This window comes from Ranitomeya imitator, chromosome 2 (genome assembly GCF_032444005.1).
Source record: "Ranitomeya imitator isolate aRanImi1 chromosome 2, aRanImi1.pri, whole genome shotgun sequence".
Taxonomy (NCBI): domain Eukaryota; kingdom Metazoa; phylum Chordata; class Amphibia; order Anura; family Dendrobatidae; genus Ranitomeya; species Ranitomeya imitator.
This window is the reverse complement of record NC_091283.1, coordinates 577,306,892-577,319,660: the sequence shown is the minus strand read 5'-3', so window position 1 is coordinate 577,319,660 and position 12,769 is coordinate 577,306,892. Positions and strand designations below refer to the sequence as shown.

Here is a 12,769-nt window from a genome sequence, read left to right as displayed (position 1 = left end):
TGACGTTGTTCCCTAGGGGGCGTGTCGAGCTGCTAGCTATGTGCTGATAGGCCACAGGTTCGGTGCACACAATTGGTTGGAAAATTTGTCACCTGAGCGCTATTGTTTCCAAGCCACCTCACCGGTTTCAAAATTTCCTTTCTTCACTTTGTACTTGGACACTTGTTGGACTAGGACATCGGATTCAGTATTTCACAGAATATTCCACGCTTTGCACCGCAGCTTCGAGGTATGTTACACCGCTTGGGCATAGTGGATGGAACGATGTACTGTCGTCATGAGCGCTTCGTTCCATCGCTGAAGCGATGCGGATGGTACGCTGTTGTGACTGGTTGTGACTGGTGGGCTAGAGCGTGGTAGATGGAACGCTGTTTGGTCGGCATGACCGCTTCGTTCCGCCGCTGAAGCGATGCGGATGGTACGCTGTTGTGACTGGTTGTGACTGGTTGTGTCTGGTGAGCTACAGCGTGGCAGATGGTACAATGTATGGTCACCATGAGCGATTTGTGTGGCTGCTGTAGTGAAGCAGGCGGTACACTGTTTTGGGTTATGGTGGCCTGTGGCGTGGCAGATGGAACAATGGATGGTAGGCATGAGCTCTTTGTGTGGCTGTTGTTGTTAAGCGTTTGGCACACTGGCAAAAGTATTGTTTAAAGGACTCTTTGTCAACCGTGTAATTTTTTTTTTTTTTATAATTATTTTTCAGATGTCAAATCGTGTGGAATTCATCAGGGAATTCATCGAAATATACCAGCCTTTTCCCTGCCTCTGGAAAATCAAATCTCCAGAGTATTGTAACAGGGAAAAGAGGCAGGAGGGTTATTTAAAGCTCATAGCGCTTTACAATCGTCATGCACCAGAAGAGCCAGCAAACGAAGCGGTTATTAAAAAGAAAATTCAGGCGCTCCGCACGGTGTGGAGGAAGGAGCTGAACAAGGTTCTTCACACTACAAAGTCCGGGGCTTCCACCGAAGATGTTTATGTGCCAAAGCTTTGGTATTTTGAACATCTGAATTTTCTGAGGGACCAAGAGGTGCCACGGACTTCCACGTGTTTTCGCTTGTTGGCACCTGTGGAACAAATTGTTTCGGAGAACCACGCCGAGCAGGAGTCACAAGGGCAACAAGTAAGTAGCTCTTTGGACGAAAGTTCACCAATGTGTCCTATAATTACATAATTTTTCTCTGCATTTTATGTTTTATACTTCTGATTATCACATCAGTTTGAAGTTATTACAAAAACATGTCCACATAAGTAACCCTGTCGCAGTAAAGTATTATATGTGGAACATAATATGTATGAAATGGCGATATTTCTAAACCATACCATCTAAGCAATATAGAAAATAGTATCGCTTCAAGCTGCCGATGTACTCTTGTTGAGACTATTTAGACTATAAAATATTCATCAGGTTCCCCTAGCAGTCAGAACAGTGTAGTTAAAAGTATTAAATAAATGGGAAGGTTAAAGAATATTACTAAGCTTAAAATATATTACAACCTTTTTTTACCTACTACGAATATATAGTTTGGATGCGGTTATGGTGGTCAAACTTTTTGTTGCCAGGTTCGTAACTTGTTTTTTTTTTTTTTCCCCCAGGATGACAGTGCGCAGGACAGTACACTGGACTGTTCACAGGACTGCACGACAACAGATTTAGTGGAGGCGGCACCTGCCAGGACTCAATCAAGGCAAGGTCCAAGGAAACGGAAAGCCACCTCAGACGTTTCACATGAACTGTTGAGCCTTGCAAAAAAGGTGTTAACAAACAATGTTAGCCCTGCGTTGCAGGGGTTTGGACACTATGTTGTTGACAAACTGGCCAAAATGGACGACAGCCAAAGAACACTAGCGGAGCGTCTAATATTGGAAGCAGTAAACAAGGGTACAGATGGCGATTTGGACAAGCACACTCGTTTGGTCTATTCCCGGCCAATGCAGCGGACAGAGCCCTCATATTACAATGGTTGGTCACAGTGTCAGACACCAATGCGACACAATGCTCACGTTTCCCACTTCGGCCAGCCACCCCCTAACCACTCCTACACGCCAATACCTTCACATATGGCTTCGCCCGTCAGGCACCAAAGTTATCAGCCGGAAGAATCGTCGTATCACAATTTGTGATTTCCTAACTTCTTTTACATTACTTTTTATTTTATTGTCTTGTTAAAATAATGTTTCAAATAAAAGCTTTTATTAGAAATTCTATCACGACTGTTTGATTGGTGTGTCTCGATCACAGCACTGTATGAGGGCACAAATTAACGTAACAAATTCATGTACAGTTAACTAATACAAAAAAAATGGAATCATAGTTTAACTAAATATTTTTAATGTAACAACCAAAAATGTATTATTGGCCCGCCTCCAACTGCTGGCACATGTCCCGAAGCTTCTGCAGCTCCTCCATTGCCACATTGTGCTGCTCCTGAATCCGCGCCATAGTGTGGATAAGCCTTTCTATGCCGGCTTCAAGATCCTCCTTGTTCACACTGACGACAGCTGTGGGTCAAAAAACATAACATTAATAACACAGTAGTCTCCCGATGTGTCTTTGCTTCTGTGAAGGAAAAAAGAAAAAAAAACAGTCAGCATATAAGGCAATACTGACTTGGGGGGGGGGGGTGTTTGGGTTGGGGGTGAAAGAGTGGGCCTGCCACAAAATCAAAATAACTTTATTGTGGGAACCTACTAGGATGTTGAGGCACGGAGGGCACTTCGGGATCAGAGTCCATGTTGAATGCCTCGTGCTGTCGGCGGCGGCGCTGTCTCTTTGCCTCTGTGAAGGGAAAAAAAAAAAAAAGGTCTGTTAGCATATATGGCAACACTGGCTGCCGGGGGAGGGGGGGAGAAGAGGGGACCTGCAACTGAATCCAAATCACATAATTGTGGGAACCTACTAGGATCTGGAGGAGTTGACCCGGAGGGCACAGATCCAGAAGAGGCTGTGCGGGATGCCTCGTGGCGGCGGTGGTGCTGTGTCTTTGCCTCTGTGAAGGAAAAAAAAAAAAAAATTAAAAAAAAAAGGTCTGTTAGCATATATGGCAACACTGGCTGCCGGGGGAGGGGGGGGGGGGGAAGAGGGGACCTGCAACTGAATCCAAATCACATAATTGTGGGAACCTACTAGGATCTGGAGGAGTTGACCCGGAGGGCACAGATCCAGAAGAGGCTGTGCGGGATGCCTCGTGGCGGCGGTGGTGCTGTGTCTTTGCCTCTGTGAAGGAAAAAAAAAAAAAAATTTAAAAAAAAAGGTCTGTTAGCATATATGGCAACACTGGCTGCCGGGGAAGGGGGGGGGGAAGAGGGGACCTGCAACTGAATCCAAATCACATAATTGTGAGAACCTACTAGGATCTGGAGGAGTTGACCCGGAGGGCACAGATCCAGAAGAGGCTGTGCGGGATGCCTCGTGGCGGCGGTGGTGCTGTGTCTTTGCCTCTGTGAAGGAAAAAAATAAATAAATTAAAAAAAAAAAGGTCTGTTAGCATATATGGCAACACTGGCTGCCGGGGGAGGGGGGGGGAAGAGGGGACCTGCAACTGAATCCAAATCACATAATTGTGGGAACCTACTAGGATCTGGAGGAGTTGACCCGGAGGGCACAGATCCAGAAGAGGCTGTGCGGGATGCCTCGTGGCGGCGGTGGTGCTGTGTCTTTGCCTCTGTGAAGGAAAAAAAAAAAAATTTTTTAAAAAAAGGTCTGTTAGCATATATGGCAACACTGGCTGCCGGGGGAGGGGGGGGGGAAGAGGGGACCTGCAACTGAATCCAAATCACATAATTGTGGGAACCTACTAGGATCTGGAGGAGTTGACCCGGAGGGCACAGATCCAGAAGAGGCTGTGCGGGATGCCTCGTGGCGGCGGCGGTGCTGTCTCTTTGCCTCTGTGAAGGAAAAAAAAAAGGTAGGTCTGCAGTTAGCTGTGCCACATAGTACTTTTCACCGTTCATACTGTCCCATAGCTGTGGCACATAGTGGCTCTGCAACGTTCAAACTGTCCCATAGCTGTGCCGCATAGTGGCTCTGCAACGTTCATACTGCCCCATAGCTGTGGCACATAGTGGCTCTGCAACGTTCAAACTGTCCCATAGCTGTGCCACATAGTGGCTCTGCAACGTTCAAGCTGTGGCACATAGTGGCTCTGCAACGTTCAAACTGTCCCATAGCTGTGCCACATAGTGGCTCTGCAACGTTCAAGCTGTGGCACATAGTGGCTCTGCAACGTTCATACTGCCCCATAGCTGTGGCACATAGTGGCTCTGCAACGTTCAAACTGTCCCATAGCTGTGCCACATAGTGGCTCTGCAACGTTCAAACTGCCCCATAGCTGTGCCACATACTTTTGGGTACCTGCGTACTGACCTCTGCGAATCTCCTTGCGAAGCTCCTGCAGGCGCTCTGGGCTTTTGGACTTGAGATCGCCCCATTTTTTCACAATCTGGGCCTTACTGCGAGTTATCCCAAACCGCTTCCTGAGGCCCTCAGACACCACACGGACAACTTCCTCCTTGTGCTGGTTGCGGTGCAGCACCAGCCCAGTTGTCTCGTACTGCATCCGATCCATTGTTCCAATAAGGAACTTGAGCTCTGGGATGCCCATAGGAGGATCACGGCGACTGGCAGCCATTATCAAGATGTCAGGGAACCAAAACAAGCTAGCGCAGGCACGCCGGAACGCTGTAACGTCATCACGCCGTCATAGACCACGAGCGTACATTACGTGACGCTCCGGCGTTAAATAACCATCCTTCGAACGGCATTTACTATGTGCGTTCATTCCGTACCGCTCAGCCGTCACAAATGTGACGCTGTCCATAAACGGCAACGCTATTGCGATGCCGATCTGGCGGCAGGACGGCGGAGTACAGCTCCTCCTCTGGGCGTTGCTGTTCAGGGTCATTCCATCTAAAATGGCGGCGAGAATGCGTTCTGCTCCTCTGGGGCAGCCAGAGCTCCTTTTTTCTATTAGACAGATGGATGCCCTGGATTATGAGGGTCTGGAGAGCCGCCCTGCCCACCCACACATCCACAAGCGGGAAGTGCTCGGCCACATAGCCAGAATGATGGAGAGGAGGTTTGGCGTCTGCCGCAGTCAGCTTCAGCTGCGTAAAAAATGGGCTGACCTCCGCTATAAAACGCCACAAATGTTTGCTGAGTTGCGTGCGGAGGCAAGGCGAGGCAAGTACTAGTATGGGGGGATTGGGAGATGCACGCTGTCAGGAGGGGGGGGGGGTTTGGGAGGGAGGCTTGCGCTCATGGTCGCCAACGTGACCTCAAATGCATTAAAACACATGCCCCGTTTTTGTAAAATTTAGTTATTTTCCAAGCAGAATATGCGTTGTCCGTGAGAAAACTTGTCGGGTTCCCTAATCTCAACCTCCATCTTGAAATTATTATGATGTCCATTATTTTTAGTTTCTCAATTTCCCAAAAATATTAACGGAGGAGGTTGGCCTACTGATGAAATAATACGTTTTCCAAAGACAGGAAGACCATTGAACACCAGAGCCCACATACATGTCTGAGTATCACACCCCTGTAAAGTGTGATCTCTATTTTATGTTTGAGTATATTGTAAGCTTTGATCTGCAGCACTCAACATTTGTGTGTAAACATTGTGATTCTTTACTTTAGGTGTAGAGAGACAGCGGCGGCAAGTGAGACCCACCATTGCCACCAGTACCCCATCTTCAGACACCAGTGGGAGCCCACAGTCCGGGACATCACGTAAGTTCACAATCATTGATTGCATTTTTTTTAACATCACACGGGACATAACAGGGTAGCTGAAATATTTGAAGACATTACAGACGCAATAATGACCCAGCGGCCTACCACGCCTCCACCATCTGTTGCGACCATGCACCCTCGCACCCCTGTGAAGTGTGATATAAATTTTATGTTTCAGTATATTGTTAGCTTTGATCTGCAGCACTCTACATGTGTTTTTAAAGATTGCGTTTGTTAACTTTATGTGTAGAGAGACAGCGGCGGCAACAGGTACCTGCCATTGCCAGCAGCACCACAGCATCCACCACCAGCGGGAGCCCACAGTCCGTGACGTCACGTAAGTTAACAATCATAGATTACAGTTTTTCAACTGCATACGGGACATAAGAGGGTAGCGGAAATATTTGAATACATTACAGACGCAGTAATGACCCAGCGGCCTACCACGCCACCACCAGACAGCAGACGGCCTCGCACCCCTACACCACCCTCAACACCTCCCTTCCGACACTCCTCTTCCTCCCCCGGGTCGGCGGCATTCTCCCCAGAACATAACATACGTAAGTGACCAAAACAGCGAGCGCTTCCCAACGGCGTGTTCCATAGTTAACCAGATCTGTTATTATTTCCTTTAAGGTGCTGCAGCAGTGGCCAGATCGCTGGGGTGGGAAATTAGCAGCTCTGGTTCTGGCAATGAGGAACCGGCGTCCCTTCTCCGTAAGTATCAAGATAATACGAGTGGTTTTCTGCTGGATGTCACAATAGACAACTAAAACTGTAAAATTTAATAAAATTTACATCGCCCTGTGGTGCCAGACCAAATAGAAATTTACAACACACAAAATTTGGTCCTGCCCCAGAGGTCGAGATGTATTTTCAGCGGAATCAACGTTGGTTCTCCAACCTCTTCTATCCACAGAACCGCCCACCGTAAGAGAGCTCCTGGCGAGACAATTGCGCCTGGAGCGGACAGCAGCGCTCCTGCAGCAGACAGCAGCGCTCCTCCAGACTCAAGTAGAGCAGCAGGGCGTGACGCTGCGACACCTCTTGGGCCGTGGAAGGAGATAATTTTTTTTTGGGGGGGTTTATGTTATATTTTGTTGTTTAATAATTTAAAACCAAGAAATTGTTACAAAAAAACCCAAAAATCTTCGCATTCTTTCTTTAATGTTTACCAAGCTATAAGGGTTAACAGCACCATTTTATAGGCATCACATTTAAAGTTATTTAGAGAGGTTTATATGACAGCAAAGCAAAAAAAAATATTTTTTTATACGGCGCGATCCTGCCAGGGTACAGCTCCAGAACCATTAAAGTACTGACAGTATTTTTCGCGACAGTCCCTTGCATCGTCTGCCTGTCTGCCAGATCCAAGAGCTTGAAGAGCTGTAAAATTATCAGGTTGTGTACGCCATTCCCCGGGCACAATATCTCCGGTTCTTGCGTCCACTGCATCAATAAACAAAGGAGGAGAATAGGAGCTCGTATCATGACGTCTCAGGAAATTATGGAGCACACAGCATGCCAAAACCACAAAGTCTATAGACGGCAGCTTCAAGTTGATAGCTGTGTGGAACACTCTAAACCGATTTGCCATAATCCCAAAGGCATTTTCAACCACACGACGGGCCCTCGACAACCGGTAATTAAAGATTCTGCGCTCCGGTGTGAGTGTTCTCTGTGCAAATGGCTTCAGCAAATGTGGATGAAGAGGGAAAGCTTCATCAGCGATGAAGACAAAATTTAGGTTTGCTTTTGTGTCTTCATTTAGTGGCAACAGCAGTTCATTGTTCCTCAAGCTTTCCCCAAATGAAGTGTGTTCAAAAACACCACCGTCGGAGACTCGACCATTCATGCCAACATCCACATCGACAAACTCATAGTTCGCATTGACAAGGGCCATGAGGATCACACTGAAATATCCTTTGTAGTTGAAAAAAAAGGATCCAGAGTTGGCTGGTTGCGTGATGCGCACATGCTTTCCATCTAATGCACCACCGCAGTTTGGAAACTGCCACAGCTCATCAAAATCGGAAGCAATCCTCTTCCAGTCATCCGCCGTCTTGGGAAACTGCAAGATGAGAAGGAAACATGTACAAATTAGGTCAAATATATTATGCACATACACTCTCATGTGGACATCCTACAGTGATTGAGGCGCAGTATGGATTAGTATAACAAAGTCAACAACCCTGAGTATGCAGGCAGCCATTTTTTCAGATGGCTTCGGTGACTCAGAGGGGGTGCTAAACAATATATCTAAATTATATAATCAATAAAATTACGTTGGGAGCAGCAAATAAAAGAAGGGTGGCGCAGGGTTGGAGCAGCACATATCAGAATGGAGACGCAAAATGGTAGCAGCACATGTCAGACTGGAGGCGCAGGATCACAGCAGCACATGTCTGAATGGGGGCGCAGGATGGGAGCAGCACATGATAGGATGTAGAACATATACCAATAGAAATGCTCGCCATCAGGGTGTAGAACGGGTTCAATAGCTAGTATAATATATCGACATAACACAGCAGCCAAAAAAAATATAGTAGTACCTCCATATAATGCCTTAAGCTCTGCACAATGGCCTCGCATGTCTCCGGAATCACAACGCTCAGGAAAGGTCTGGAAACAGCGGCGGAAAACTGCAAATCCTGAAGAGACCTTCCTGTTGCCAGGAACCGCAGTGTCACCGCCAACCTTTCCTCCACGGGCACGGCTGCACGCATCGGCGTATCACGCCTTTGTATGAGTGGCGTAACAGCAGACAGTATTATTTTGAAGGATTCCTCGGACATCCGAAGGTAGTTTCGGAAATCATGAGGGTTATTGTCACGTAACTCTCTTATGAGACCCATGTGTGACAATGTGGATCTTTTCTGCAGCCAGCTCCGGGTCCACATGCGACGTTTTCGTTTAGGACGTCTCTCCTCTTGGAGACGTGCTGCCTCAAACACCAGGGCAGCAGCAACAACAGAACTCTCATCGGAAGTGAGCATAGTTCCTAAAAAGAAAACAAACGTACAATAAATACACGTGCTTACAAAACAATGTTCTGACCATTGATCTAATAACTATATATGTTACTACTGGTATTAAATGGGGCAGTCAACCATCTCGATCTGTAAAAGGATTAATTAATTGGGCCACGCTACAGCTGTGTACCTGAGGTTCTCAGGCCTACCCTACTCAAAGGAACAATCGACCACACTCCAGCGTTTATCCCCGTTGAAGCTCAACATATGCTACGCTGTAGCGTTATACATACCTTTAGCGGTAAAAGTCTAGTAGTTAAAAGTCCAGGGAATCCAGCGAATTTAGGAGTTCTGTTTACAGCACGTGCTACAGAGAGAAATGAATAGCGCGCTCGAGAGCTTCGGTTTTATCCGCTGGGAACAATAGTCCTTTGTCGAATGAGCGCACAGTATTGTACCGCCCAATCAGCACACGGGAGGTGGAGAATTCAGCGCTCCTACGTAGCCAGCTCCTCCGCCCTTTACATCGTATACAATATCGTGCACACCTTTGTTACACCATGCGATCATGCCGCCACAGCGGGACACTAGACGACGAAAGAAAGTTTCAAACGATGTGCTACGACGTACGATTCACAGCGGGGTCCCTGATCGCAGGAGCGTGTCACACACTGCGATATCGTACCTATATCGCTCGAACGTCACAAATCGTGCCGTCGTAGCGTTCAAAATTGCACTGTGTGACGGTACCCTAACACCCACCCTGCACTAACACACACAGACCCTGCCCTAACACACCTGAACTAACACATAAATACCCTGTCCAAACACAAACACAGACACACACAGACCCAGTCCTAACACAAACACACATACCCTGCCATAACACACACATCTTGCCCAAATACTCAAACAAGCTGTCCTAGCACATGTCCACACACCTTGCCCTAACACACACATATACACCCTCCTGCCCTGACACATACATACTCTGCCCTAGCAAATACACCTCATGACATAACACATTAACACCCTGCCTTAAAGAGAATCTGTCACCTAATTTTGGCCCTATAAGCTTCGGCCACCCACATCAGGGGCTTATCTACAGCATTCTATAATGCACGCGCTGGGAATGTTCAGAGAGGCCCGGCACCTGCGCACTGCATTACTTTGCTCTGCCCTCAACAGGGCAAATCAGTACGCATGCGCAGGAGCCGCAACAGAAGCAAGGAGGATGATGACATCGTATGAAGATGGGAGGCGCCAGACCCGGACCTGCGACGCCCATCAGACCGGACTGCACCGGACCGCCCCTGGGTGAGTATAATCTAACTTGTTTTTCTTATCTTTCAGGTTACATCAGGGGTTTATCCACAGCATTGCAGAATGCTGTAGATAAGCCCCTGAAGGCGGTGGCCGAAGCTTATAGGGCCAAAATTAGGTGACAGATTCCCTTTAACACAAACAGCATGCCCTAGCACACACCCTGTGCCATAACACACACATACGGTACATACACTCCTCTTACATCAAATAATTTTCTTCTCACAGCCATAAATCTTATCTTTTGTCAAGTAAGATAATTTTCTATTGTTTATTTTGTACCTGGGTCATGTTCTATAAAATCTCCTTCAGAGCTTCCCGTACATAACGTACATGATTTGAGGCTCCTGCTTCAACCCTGTGGTTTGCTGTTTTTGCTGCACCTGTGACAAATTCTGCTGCACATGGGACAGTTGCTGCCTCTCCTGTGCCTTGAGTCAGAATGTGATGGACCATTTTTACAACCATTGAGGATGAATTCTAATTGTTATCTAATTAGAGATCTCTTTTAATTTAAGACACATACAGTATATTAACAAGATCAGAAAAGTCTGGTAGGGGGTGATCACACCTTTGGCAAGACAGTGGGCAACAGATATTCTGTATATGAGTGAACACCAATTAAAGAAGTGGTTGTGCTATCCGAGTGAGAATTATAGAAGCAGCCGATATGTTTGTCGTGAGTGACCGACTTTTCAATTACAGTAGTGTGGCACCCCAGGAGTTTGGGTACCACAGTAGTGCTGTCTTTCTCACGGGGAGGATGGTGCTATGTCTGGAGACAAGTGGGATTTCCTTTGGTAGGTTTACACACACACACACACACACACACACAACACCTTCCAATTCCAGACCAGGAGGAGGAGCTCAAAACCCTGTTGTAGGGCAGCTTCCCTGAAATAAAGAAACTGGTTTGGAGGCAGAGTGAGCTCAGTCTGGATGGAGTAGGAGTCTGTGTGTGAGGACAGGCAGGAGTGGAGCACAGAGGAAAGTGAGAGCTCCAAGAGGCCACGAGCAGGCCTCTGAAGAGTTACAAGAATCCGGGTACCGGGAGCCCGAGGCGTTTGTGGATTATAAAAGAGCAGAATCGGAGGGTATTGTTCTACAATGACTATGCCCATAATTACCTGTGGCACAGCAGCACCTAGGAGCCTGGAGTCACCGAGAACAGACCCCAGTTCACACGGCTCGAGCTGCCTGCCATACTGGTACCTGTCCTAGGACAACAGAATGATTAATGATTAAAGACCTTGTTGAGACACTTAGTGGCAGCAGGGACTTAGAGATAGATAGTGCAGAGTGGTAGGCTCCCACATGACTTACCCAGGGGAACTTGCTGTTCTCTGGACTGCCTGGACATCTCTGCCTGCCCTGTGATCTGGTGCTCTGGACTGTTGACGCTGAAGTCTTCAGTAAAGGTAAAGAGACTGCAACCTTGTGTCCTCGTCCTTCTCTGCGTCATTTACCATCCACCATCTACACATTGGGAAGCCCTGGGGATATACTTCACCTGTGGGAAGGTATACCATCTAGCTGCCATGACATCAACCCAGAGGACCCCTTAAAGCAGTGTTGGTCCCCACTGACCGAATACCACAGGTGGCGTCACGAACATAAACTTCCCTTTTACACTGGCGCCCTGGGCCACAGACCGGGTCGCAGCCACCGTGACATCCCCCTGTGAGCACCGGACCAGGTACCGAGTAACCCTTAGCCCACGGGGCGACACAGTAGTCTTCTCCAATATGTTTATGATGCTCGTCATCTTGTTTGGCTTGCCTCCTGATGTCAGTCAGGAGACCCATGTTCTTTGGAGGTGTAAGTCCACAGTGGGCAGACAGAAATGAGTTTTCTGGATGGTATTTCCTCTTTAAATCCCTTCTACTAGTAAATTAAATAAATCTGGAAACATTTTTAGTTTAGAGAATTGCTATTTATTTCAATTCAAGAAAGTTCTTACCGTAAATGTGGATCCAAACAGAAGCTTCACATTAAGTTTCATTCTTTTTTTGTAAGTCCATTGTATAATCCTCCATTTTTGTTGCAATACTAACAGTGTACTGTGACATGTATATTTATTAGTACGTTTTCTAGGTCAATAGATAGCATTATTTGACGAATTGAAAAACATCAAGTGGTAAGCCAGTACAATCAGGCTAGCAAGCTCTGGAGACACGATCATTATTGGTTACTGGTGAGGATGAGAAACTGGGGAATTGTGGTTGTACCGCAGATATTTACACTTCTGTTTCCTTATAGTAGAAAGTAATAAGGTGCGGAAGAATACAATGTATTCCATATTGGAACTAGAAAACATACATTTTTAATTTAAATATTAAAATAGTCATTTAGTTATGTAATTCTCTATGTACTGTTGGTGCCATATGAATTCAATCAATTGGGTAATCAGACATTGCCTTTTTTTGCCTAAGTCTAACACTGTTAAAGGGAATCTGTCAGCAGGTTTTTGCTATGTAATCTGCCAGCATCATGAGGTAGGAGCTGAGACACTAATTTCAGCAATGTGTCACTTATTACGCTGTATGCTGTTGTCTTAATACAAAGTGTTTTATCCCCAGGAGATTGTCACTGCCTGGGTTGCTCACGTTAGACCTAGTCCAACCATAACCCCAGCACTGATAAGCAGATTATTGTCAATAGATAATGTACACAGAAAGCTGTGGTTTGGGCGGAATTAGCTTTCTGAGCTCTGCTTTATGCTACATTTAAGAACTCT

At 46.7% G+C, this 12,769-nt stretch overlaps 2 protein-coding genes and 1 long non-coding RNA gene across 4 annotated transcripts in view; all 3 read right to left on the bottom strand.

The window, feature by feature from the left end:
• CDH22 (cadherin 22) overlaps positions 1-12,769 on the bottom strand; it is a 628,328-nt gene that overhangs the window by 329,783 nt on the left and 285,776 nt on the right. The gene's annotated exons all lie outside the window — the stretch shown is intronic.
• On the bottom strand, positions 2,313-2,991 carry LOC138667600 (uncharacterized). Its single transcript, XR_011318849.1, has 3 exons — positions 2,904-2,991; positions 2,696-2,782; positions 2,313-2,505 (listed from the first exon to the last, which is right to left on the bottom strand). It is a non-coding gene; the product is annotated as an uncharacterized lncRNA (long non-coding RNA).
• On the bottom strand, positions 6,906-9,067 carry LOC138665040 (uncharacterized). Of its 2 annotated transcripts, XM_069752188.1 has the most exons (3): positions 9,003-9,067; positions 8,290-8,738; positions 6,906-7,808 (listed from the first exon to the last, which is right to left on the bottom strand). In XM_069752188.1, the coding sequence occupies exons 2-3, from the start codon at positions 8,731-8,733 to the stop codon at positions 7,008-7,010; spliced, it is 1,245 nt and encodes a 414-aa protein (XP_069608289.1). In that variant the 5' UTR covers positions 8,734-8,738; positions 9,003-9,067; the 3' UTR covers positions 6,906-7,007. The 2 variants fall into 2 exon arrangements, with proteins under 2 accessions (XP_069608289.1, XP_069608288.1); XM_069752187.1 differs by lacking the exon at positions 9,003-9,067 and having other exon boundaries at positions 8,290-8,955.